The sequence below is a fragment of the Garra rufa genome, chromosome 3, assembly GCF_049309525.1.
Source record: "Garra rufa chromosome 3, GarRuf1.0, whole genome shotgun sequence".
Classification (NCBI taxonomy): domain Eukaryota; kingdom Metazoa; phylum Chordata; class Actinopteri; order Cypriniformes; family Cyprinidae; genus Garra; species Garra rufa.
The window spans coordinates 16,670,509-16,681,373 of NC_133363.1; the positions used below are offsets into that span (position 1 = coordinate 16,670,509).

The 10,865-nt window shown below is 36.7% G+C and overlaps 2 protein-coding genes across 2 annotated transcripts; one reads left to right on the forward strand and one right to left on the reverse strand.

Moving 5' to 3' along the window:
* Positions 1-838: 838 nt before the first annotated feature.
* On the forward strand, positions 839-6,014 carry LOC141330963 (eukaryotic translation initiation factor 5A-1). Its single transcript, XM_073835775.1, has 6 exons — positions 839-1,145; positions 2,912-3,086; positions 3,479-3,583; positions 3,667-3,798; positions 3,888-3,960; positions 4,839-6,014. Exons 2-5 carry the CDS (start codon positions 2,919-2,921, stop codon positions 3,948-3,950), a joined length of 468 nt encoding a protein of 155 aa, XP_073691876.1. The 5' UTR covers positions 839-1,145; positions 2,912-2,918; the 3' UTR covers positions 3,951-3,960; positions 4,839-6,014.
* Positions 6,015-7,750: 1,736 nt separating this feature from the next.
* Positions 7,751-10,401, reverse strand: LOC141330964 (G protein pathway suppressor 2-like). The gene is made up of 4 exons (XM_073835776.1): positions 10,204-10,401; positions 9,938-10,014; positions 9,693-9,788; positions 7,751-8,020 (listed from the first exon to the last, which is right to left on the reverse strand). The coding sequence occupies exons 1-4, from the start codon at positions 10,256-10,258 to the stop codon at positions 7,928-7,930; spliced, it is 321 nt and encodes a 106-aa protein (XP_073691877.1). The 5' UTR covers positions 10,259-10,401; the 3' UTR covers positions 7,751-7,927.
* Positions 10,402-10,865: the final 464 nt, after the last annotated feature.

The following is a 10,865-nucleotide window of genomic DNA, read 5'->3' on the forward strand; positions in this document are numbered from 1 at the left end:
ATATATAAGAATCCAATATAGAAGAACCTGTTTGTGAAAATTAGATAACTGAATGGGGAGTTTGTTGACCACAAAATCACACTTCAAAAGGAATTCTATACCTCCAACTTTTTCAAAGCCAGATGTTTTGGCTTCACTTTTCTATAATGGACGGAAGTGGAGACGCGTCGTGCATCTTTTTTTTTTTTTTTTTACAGTCTGGTCTAGCCGCAGAAGTTCAAATATTGTAACGCATCTTAAGCTCAAATCGGATGCGAAATTTACGCTCCAGCAGTACTCTCCATTAGGAATAAATGACTTCCGGTCTGTTGTTTGTCAGGCGGCTGAAAGTGACCAGACGTGCCACTTCCCGGGGACATGTTCAGATAAGGATTTTTAAATTGCTCAAATTAACCAGTTGTTGTTTGCGCTGCATTGCTCGAGAGCGATTCGAAAGCATGCTCTCGCGGTACGTTAATGTCGTACAACAATCGATCGGCGCAACAACCAACACCTGGTTATTTTAGGCACTTTAGAAATCCTGTGCTGAACGTGTCCCCGGTCTGTTCACCCTACGTAGTAATAATAATAATAATAATAATAATAATAATAATAATAATAATAATAATAATAATACTACAATAATAATAATACAATAATAACAGCAACAATAATAACAATAACAACAATAATAATAATACTAATACTAATAATAATAATAATAATAATAATAACAAACAAACAAACAAACAAAAAAATCAGTGTTTAGCGCTACTCCCTAATAATAACACATTGCAAGACTGGTGCTCCCACCCGCCCTAGAAATTAAAGAGCGAGGGTGAATGCACATGCGCGGTTAAGAGGAAACGGCTGAGTTTGATTCGTACGGATCAGAGTGGGGGAGCGAGTGAGGGATAGAGCAAGAAAAAGGAGTTTAGAATTCACGCTTTGGGTCAGCCAACTGAACGTGTTGTTGAAACTGAAAGACGAGAACACGAAAATTCTGTAATGACAGCATCGTCAAGTGAATTAAGTGAATAAGCGGCATTGCGCAGCTGATAGCAAGAGAGGCAGATAGATCCGAAAAAAGAAGAGGGGAAAAAGGGATCGCCAGCCGGACTAACTAGTTGGGTTGCCCCGAAAGCGTGGACAAGGCTGTAAACCAGGTAAGTAGCTCCTTAAACCATTCAAACAACGGGCGTCATCCCGCGTAGCAGCAACCTCCTCCCTCGTGGTTGTCTTTCATCTATTTCACGCTTTTTGTCACCTAAACAAAAGCAAACAGTAAGCCTAAAATACAGCAACTGTTGTAAATTGCGATGTATCCGCAGGACATTTGCACTCATTCGTTTCCGCGAGTAATTCAGAATGACGACAACATATTTTCTTTGGGCGTTGGGTGCACAAACTAAACGGAATTTGACGAGGAAGATGCGCGTCAAAGTTGCAACGCACCGCGAAGACAAGATCAAAAAAACTTGATCATAACTCAAGACCTCAAGACGGCATGAGTCCTTGCATCGTGGACTAGCTCAGCCTTACATCATCGGAAACCTCGTTTTAGCCGCACAGGGTTTCGTTCTGCATTAGAGTTAGACTGTGGATCTGGTTCACGCTCTGTCGGTTCACGCGCTGTCATGTGCAGTTTAGCGGTGACATACTTGCACCTGCTTGGCTGCGATTAGCCCGCTGCTCGGCAGGCCTTCGGTCGTCTGATCAGTGCGCAGTGGCAGATCCAGCAGGCCTCACAGACAGCAGCCAGCTCACTGCGGCTGGAGGACACGCGTGTCCTTATGAAAGCGGCCCAGACTCTCATTGTTCAAACATACATGGTTCTTATTCCCTGTAAAATGTATCAAAATTTAGCTGTGCAATAGTGGCGAGTTGGGTGGATTATCTCCACTGCATGTACAACTCACTATACCACGCGAAGCGCAGTGATTATTCAAATTATGTTATCTATTTGAAAGTGGAATTCAAGTGTTTTAGCGTTTTGAATGTGGAGTGAAATGGACTTAAGTATCGGTATGTGCATGATCATACAATTTCTCGGTTGACTTGACGTTTGGGCCCTTCCCACGTGAATACTTGCAGACCACCATTACACAGTACTCTGAATAATGTAAAGTTACCCAAATGTTGTGTTCTCTAGCTGTTTACTTACGGTTATGTAAGCACTAACAATTATTATTTAGGAGTAACTACATATTTACAACAACTGAGCATGTCAGAAGTTAAGTTCACAAGTGCTATGATCTTGTTGCCTTATATAGCTTGCGTTTGCAAACCCTGGGAGGCATGAGAATTAATGAATGATAGCTCTGGGTTTTAATGATACAATTTACACGTGATTTTCATTTATTGAAAGATAATTTTAGACCTTTTTAAAGGCATCATGGAAATAATTTTCATAAAACCTGTCATGAATATACCAGGTCATATTTCATATTTGTACTAGACTAACTGTCATGGTTTTATTATATTTTTTAAATGTAACTTGGACCTTTTTTTTGTAGGAATAGGAAAAAAGTATAAATACTTACTACAAAATGTTCTCTTTCAGTTTCCTACCACAGCCCTAGTTGTCCAGTCTTCAGATGTCAGGGATGTCCATACTGTGTTGAGGAACAGATATCCTCATTTTGCTTACAAAGACAAGTTGGGCACAATTATTTAAATTAACTGAGAATCGCTGTTTGAAGTTTATTTAACAGCCGTAATTTGACATTTCAGATTAAAACAGAATAGAGCCAGATTGAGTCTCACCTAAATAGCTATTTGGCACTTGTTATAAGTGATAGCAGTGGTATAAAAAAATCATATTTGTTGCATTTTGATGATTTATTTTATACTGGTCTGTTTAGGTTTAATTAAAGAATGGCAAGACGGGCCTTGTTAACCACTGTACTTGTTGTGGCTCATCAATCCTTAGAATAGACATGGCGGATGCTGACCTGGATTTCACAACCGGTGATGCTGGTGCCTCTGTTACCTACCCCATGCAATGCTCTGCCTTGCGTAAAAATGGTTTTGTGGTGCTAAAAGGTCGACCATGCAAGATAGTGGAAATGTCCACATCTAAGACCGGCAAACATGGGCATGCCAAGGTGAGTGATAGTCTGTGACAAAGTAGCAAAATATAGCAGTTGACAATTAAGTTAGACTAGTGCACATCATTTTCATTTAATTTAAATTAAATTGCATTGATTTTGTAGCTAATAGATGCATTAATCTGTTGAAAGAATACATCAGAGTAAAACACATTTTATTTAGCATAGTATTGATGTTAACTGCCTAGGTAAATGGATTATGTATGGATAAAAAAGGAGTTCCAGAAGTCTCTCTATACAAGCTTTTATGAATTAGGTGCATGTGCATGGAGTGCAAAGGGAGGCTATTTATTCTCACAATGTGAGGGATGATGCGGATGAAATGCAGTGAGCTGATTTTGAATAGACAGTGGTAAAGTAAACCCCACGCTTCTTTATCTTGTTCAAAGGTTCACATGGTGGGCATTGATATCTTCTCTGGCAAAAAGTATGAGGATATCTGTCCCTCAACCCACAATATGGATGTCCCTAACATCAAAAGAATGGACTACCAGGTATGTATTGGCAATACTAGACACAGTTGTACTGTAAGTACATCATACCGTGTTTCACAGATTTCCGTTTTTCCACTTGTCAGCTTATTGGCATACAGGATGGCTACCTGTCTCTGCTTCAGGACAGCGGTGAGGTTAGAGAAGACCTAAAAATGCCAGAAGGAGACCTGGGCAAAGAGATAGAAAGCAAGTTCGATGCCGGTGAGGAAATACTGGTAAGTGTCGGTAAATCAGCCACTTTTTAAACGTCATTGAGCATACAATTGTTAATAGTGTTAGTAGTGTAACCTCTGTTTCTTTGTAGATCACTGTCCTGTCTGCTATGAACGAGGAGGCTGCAGTAGCCATCAAAGCCATGGCTAAGTAAAACGCAGCAGGTATATGGAGCTCTTACTGCTGTGTGCGCATGCTCGCCCGCTAACGAGGCCCGGAGCGACTGTGCCTCACCAGTGTGCTTGCAGCAAAGCACTCATTCAAATGTTTACCTTTACTTTAAACAGTGAAACAAACTCTGTAATATTATTATTATTATTATTATTATTATTTAGTTTTTGTCCTAGATGTGATCAGTGCCCAGTAATCAACCCAGGATGTTGTTAATAATGTATATAAAAAAGGTTTTAAACAAGGTTTTACAACATAAGCCCACTTTACATAGAATACTTTGCTGTTTGCACACTGGCACTTTTGTGTAACACAGATGTAGGACTGCTGCAGTGTTCGATGTATCTGGTATGTAAAAGTAGTGATTAAGATGTAAATACACTTTTTTTCAGAATTTCAATTTGTTTTTTACACTACCAGCCAAACAGTAAGAACTAAACATACTGTATTGTAAAATAAGTTCTTAAGAAGCACTATAAACAATTACTATGTGTGTAAATATTACACATATAGTCCTTTGAGTTAACGGGAGAGGCATAAAATGAATGGCTTTTTGACTGCAAGTGCACTTTGTGCACTTTGACTTTGAGCTTTAAAATGAAGTATATAATAAAGTATTTCCGACTCTCTTTAGTAATAGAGAGCCCATTTATTTTTGTAGACCATCCAACTACATTTATATAGAACCTTTGTTTTTGACAGTCATACATTTTTGATTTAAGATTTGACTTGTACAAGCTTTTCTACTACTATTTGTGTTGTAGATAAGCACTTATCTTTACCTTATCTTCCCCCCCCCCTACTTCCTTGGTTGTTACTTTTATCACCCCTTCTTCACTTACTCCTACCTGTACTTCTTTCTTCCTTTCAGGGGTTGACAAGATGCATTGGACCTGGATATGAGAGAATTAGACCTCAGCAATGCTATCCTCCCTCCTTTTTTCTTTCTCATTCTTTATTTCTCTCAGTTTCCACTCTATTTTTTATAACCCATCTGTGAGTTAAATACTAGAAAATAAATGAAAAAGTCAAAATGTTCCAAACAAAGTTAAATTCTTCAGAAACAAAAGTTACATAAAAATAAATAACAGAAATGGATGTTATGAACAGTGGGCAGAAGGACCATAGTGATAGATGGCTGGGGTGGGAAAAGGGTCTTATTTTTATTTTATTTTTGGGGGCGCATGAGCGTGTCTGTTTTTTTTTTTTTTTTTTTTTTTTTTTTTTTTTTTTAAAGATAACTACCCCTCCTGTGTTCTTGGCTAACTTAAATCACAATGGTAAATAGCTATGAGGTCTCTTATGTGGTTAATTTTATTTATGAGCAATTATAGTGCAAAGCGGAGGGAAAACATTTAAGTGCAGATTCTCCTGTAAAGGACAAAATACAAAGGCAATGACACAAGTAATAGGATGCAGTTTTGTGTCTTCACTACAGGACCAAGTGCTCTGCTTAACTTCCCTTTCTCTTCCAGTAGCTTAAAGCAAAAGACAGTATCTCACAACCTGGTGTATATAGATGAATAAGGCTCTGGATCACTTTTTTTGCTCCTCTTCCTCTCTTCCCACACCCCCGATGATAACACAGGGGAAGCTAGCATCACCATTTTATCAAAATTTCCCAAATATTGGCTGTTTGAGTATGTTCTGAATTGGAAGGAGGTCCCATTAGCCTTAGATCTCTTGTTGAAATAAACAGACACACTCTTCTGCCTATAATGTACTCAGTCTTGGCCTGTAGTGCTTTGCTTAATGCTTGCTGTTCATGTTTGAAGGACAAACAATCAAGTACCCCAATTCCTGTCTTGAAGTTTGAGGACTGGGTGAAATTTTGAATAAAAAAAAAGAAGAAGCTAATTGTCCCTTATAAAATCAGTTGTATCCTATGCAGGCCAGATTTTACGGTCATGCACATTACTCTTGACTACAGTATGAGAAATGTTACGTTTTTGTTTGTTTCAATACTGTGATTTAAACAAAAATAAATACAAATTTGTTTTCTAACAAAACAACCCACCCAAATATTAAAAAGAGCACATATAAATCACGTCTGTGTTTCTGTTTGTGATGCAATATATTGACCATAATGGCATGGCTGTTGTCCAAGAAAAAGGCATTAAGGACAAACTAACAATTATTTGGAGAAGTATTTATGTAATGTAGAAGAAATCATATTTGCATTATTACCATTTTGAATTGTAGGTTAAAATACACAGACAGCAGTGATGCGCGGGTTGACCCAAAATGAGCGGTCACCCGCGGTTACGAGTCATCCAAAAATATTTTTAATGATATTCGGGTCGCGGTCGGTCGGGTCCTTTGAAATAAAGATGCCAGTTAAACCTTTGTAATTAATATAGTACTAGACACAATTTTCTATGAAATACATAGACCTACACTTTATTGGCTGAATAATATTTACCTTTTGAATGTTGAGTGTTATTAACTGTTGAATAAATGCTGACGTGGTTGAACTGAGCAATGCCACTGTACCATTTTAATAGGCTACTTTTAAACGCATATAGCTCAGTAATGTCAGCTTTATGTATTTTCTGAGGGGGTGGGATTTTTGTTGGGAAAGTCGTGGGAGAGACGCACACTTCGATTAGACTGGATAAAGCAGCATCTTAATTGTTAAGGAAATGGTATTCCTTATAAATGTCTCGAATATTTTGATTATGTCCAGTGCTTCTCTTTCTTTTTGGAATTATTAGACACATTTCACTATGTCTTTTCAAATGCCTAGGTCTGTTTAATTTCCTTAATTATAAATTTTCTAGCACTATTTTTAAACGTTTATTCAAGCAATAATATATAAATGTATAATGTATATGCTTGTTTAAAACCAGGGATATAAAACGAATTCCAAGTAAAAACTGTATTTTTTCTTTACATTTCCAGAGAGCGAAACGAACAAAATTAAACATTACTTAATAAAATCAAGGCAATGTAATTTCCTTATTGATTTGATACAACTATTATAGCTATACAAATATAAAATAATATCATTTTGTCATATTCGTGATTCCTGAATTTATATATGAAAACTTCGTTTTGAAGTGCATTCGTAATTCGGTAACCTTGCCTATTAAGTTGTTTTAATATTATTGATATTTTTTAGAAGTTAAAAGTTAAGAAAAAAGGAATTAGCTTGTAGTATATATATGTTTAGGGCTATATAGGCTAATCTTTTTCTTAACTTTTATTACACTGTAGATCGAAATAAAATAATTCTTGATCAAATTTAACATCGGAGAATCACTGACATAATTTAGAGTACTTCGAAAACTAAACTATTTAAATCTGTATAAAGGAAAGACAAAATAAATCACAACAAGAACAATCTTGTAATCAAGAACATTTCTTTTGACAAAATTACCTAATTAATGCTGAATGATGTTTGACAGTGAACGCATCTCCACCGCACAGCCGCATTTAATCGCTGGTGTCAGTCGCAAATATTAAACATGCGGGTCAGGAAGCGGGTCGGGTACAATATTTTCTTTTTTTTTTTTTGCGGTCCGAGTTGCGGGCGGGTTACTTGAAAACGTCGGTCGGGTTCGGGTTGTTTATACATTGACCCACGCATCACTGACAGACAGTGATTTTTTTTTTAAACAAATTTGGGAAAAGTTTACAAAGATCCTGCAGGGAAATTGCAGGTTGTTCAACCTTTGACTCTTGAGGTGCTATGTTTTATCTTTATCTTAATCCTCTTATATAAAATAGCACCTGTTTGTTTTTTTAAACATCAGAAAACCATGACATCTTTTCATAGACTCATCAAGTGTAACAGTATTCCTTATTTTATTATCAATAATGTTTTGAAACCAACAATATTTGCTGCATGGGACATTTATTGCAATTAAAAAAAAGGGGGTTTCAGCTTTCTTCTAAGGTGAGCCTTAGAAAAAAAGTTTTCTATAGTCTGGCACCTTGTCAAGATCATACTTTTAGTAGTTAATGTGGTTTTCCATGGTGGAAGAATCTCTGTCCAGTGTGAGGAAGAAAGGCATGTCGTGATGATTGCTGAGACGAATTCTGGAATGGAGCCTACAACATAATATATAAAGTCAATCTGATTTGTATAAAACAGCTGCAATTTTACTATCATGAATAAAATAAAAAATAAAAATGCCCACCAAATTTACCTTTTTTTTTTAAATATTTAACCAATAGCATCTTTAATTCAGAAAAAAAGGTTCAAATGAAAATGCTAAATTTAAACAGTATTTTTTTTTTTTTTAAAGTGTAGAAACGAAATGTACAGGGTTACAGGGTTTCTGCAGGATTTTTAAGACCTGCACAAATAAAATTAATACCATATGAGCAGGGTAGGGCAATGTCTATAGTAACACATTAAACTGTAAAATTACTGTAAAAAGCATAATTTACAAGTTTTCACAAAAACAAAATGTTTTATAAAATGATACGTTTTACATTCCAGCCTTTAAACCATTTTAAAGAAATTAATAAGTGAAAAGCATTGATTATATTAATTTTAACTATTATTAAAAATAAATTATTATATTAGTTAAATAACATAAATTGGGGGTGTGCAATATTATAACATCTCCAAATTTAAGACCTCTTGAAATCATAATTAAAGGGATAGTTCACCCAAAAATGAAAATTTGATGTTTATCTGCTTACCCCCAGGGCATCCAAAATGTAGGTGACTTTGTTTCTTCAGCAGAACACAAACAAAGATTTTTAGCTAAAACTGGTGCAGTCTGTCAGTCATATAATGGGAGTGGATGGGCACCAGACCTTTAAAAGTAAAAAAAAAAAAAAAAAAAACATGCACAGACAAATCCAAATTACACCCTGCGACTCGTGACGATACATTGATGTTCTAAGACACAAAACGATAGTTTTTTGTGAGAAACTTAACAGTATTTATATAATTTTTTACCTTTGATACACAGCAATGTCCATCTGTCCTGAGCACGAGTTTATCATCCGGCTCGTTACATGTGCATGTGCTCTGGCGTAGTATACGCAAACGCCGTAAGGGGAAACTGGTGAAAAGTCCCGGAATGAGTTTGCGCAAGCAAACATAATCTTTTCGCTTTAAATCTGTTTGAACAAACAGGATAAATGCAAGTAATTACCATTTTGAATAGCCGCTATACCCACAATCTCTGTGCACTGTGTAAACGATGAGTGTCGTGTACACACGACAGATCGCTTCCGGCGTTTGCGTATACTACGCCAGAGTGCGTACACATGTAACGAGCCGGATGATAAACTCGTGCTTAGGAGAGATGGACGTGGCTGTGTATCAAAGGTAAAAAATGATATAAATACTGTCCAGTTTCTCGCAAAAAACTAACGTTTCCTGTCTTAGGACATCAATGTATCGTCACGAGCCGCAGGGTGTAATTTGGATTTGTCTGTGCATTTTTTTTTTTTTTTTTTTTTTTACTTTTAAAGGTCTGGTGCCCATCCACTCCCATTATATGACTGACAGACTGCACCAGTTTTAGCTAAAAATCTTCGTTTGTGGTTTGCTGAAGAAACAAAGTCACCTACATCTTGGATGCCCTGGGGGTAAGCAGATAAACATCAAATTTTCATTTTTGGGTGAACCATCCCTTTAAGACTTTCTTGTACAATTAGACTTTTTATGGCCTTAAATTTGATGCAACTTAAGACCATGTTGAAGACCTTTTTATCCAATGATGGGCATTTAGAAAGGTTTAATTCCGGTTAGTGAGCTTACCTTGGCAGCAGGGATCTGGACAGCCATTGATGGAGTGGGTATCAGACCATTTGCACTCGCATGTAAAGCCTGTGGATGTATGGGTCTAAGAGCAGCCTATTAATGACAGTATGCACAAAATAAGTAATACCTAGCCACAACCATTTGCAGCACATGCATATAAACAATACATTTTATCATGGAAGTTAAAGCTTGCTTCCCGCAACTTCCCAGTATTCACCAAATGAGTCTCAACAAGTACTTACTGAGTCAGTAAAGCCAGACTGCTGATTGGCATGTTCAAGCTGTTTCTGAAGGGGAATACTAGCACTAGGGATGAATCCTGTTAAGTTCAATTGAGGAAAGAAGGAATGATGAATCAAGATTATTGAGATAAAATAGCACAATACTAATCTGTATGACATATCTCTAAATAGAAGAGACATAAAGTGAAGCTGAAATGTTTTAGAAAAAGCTGCATTCATATCAGTATGATGAATGTTATGAAAAAATATTAAGGTAGCTTCCTTACCTGGCTGGGTGGTGAAATGGCTGTGGACAGCATAACCCTGAGGTAGGAATGGCATGCTCTGGAATGGTGATGCCCCTACATAGAAAGACAGAGAATGTAAAGTTGAGAATAAAGACAGAGAATGAATTCTCTATTAGTATACAACTTCTCCATAATCTAAAAAAAGCTATATGCAAAGACTAAGGCTACACTGTTTCACAATTAAAACAAAAAACAAAAGAACAACACCCAATTGCTTCTTAAAACTAGTCCAACCATGTTCGGGGGGTAAATATCACGTTAGTGGGGTCGCGTCAACCCACAAAATTGAAAAACTATCCGGGGCAACAATGGAAAAATAGCTAAATTGTGGCTAATAGCTAAACACTTGCGCAGTGCGATGTCATACGGAAGTAAACACGGAGAACATAAAGTAAGTGATTATGCATTTATTACAGTGTGCTCTGCTGCAGAATCCAGTAAAATTATTAGGGGTGGGAATCTTCAGGCACTTCACGATCCGATCCGATTCCGATTCTTTTTTCCCCAATTAATTCTTCTGCTGTGCAAATACATCTTTACAACTTTACATTTTAACAAAATGTAAAATTGCAGTTTCTATGCTTTTTGTTTATAGTTCAGGGATGTGATTTTTCCGGATTAATCCGGAATTCCGGATTTTT

Coding starts and splice junctions, on each gene's coding strand:
- LOC141330964 (XM_073835776.1), bottom strand. CDS start 10,258: ATGCCATTCCTACCTCAGGGTTATGCTGTCCACAGCCATTTCACCACC. Junction 10,015..10,203: donor CCATTTCACCACCCAGCCAG/GTAAGGAAGCTA, acceptor TGAACTTAACAG/GATTCATCCCTAGTGCTAGT. Junction 8,021..9,692: donor TCCAGATCCCTGCTGCCAAG/GTAAGCTCACTA, acceptor ATTATGTTGTAG/GCTCCATTCCAGAATTCGTC.
- LOC141330963 (XM_073835775.1), top strand. CDS start 2,919: ATGGCGGATGCTGACCTGGATTTCACAACCGGTGATGCTGGTGCCTCT. Junction 3,584..3,666: donor TCAAAAGAATGGACTACCAG/GTATGTATTGGC, acceptor TCCACTTGTCAG/CTTATTGGCATACAGGATGG. Junction 3,799..3,887: donor ATGCCGGTGAGGAAATACTG/GTAAGTGTCGGT, acceptor GTTTCTTTGTAG/ATCACTGTCCTGTCTGCTAT.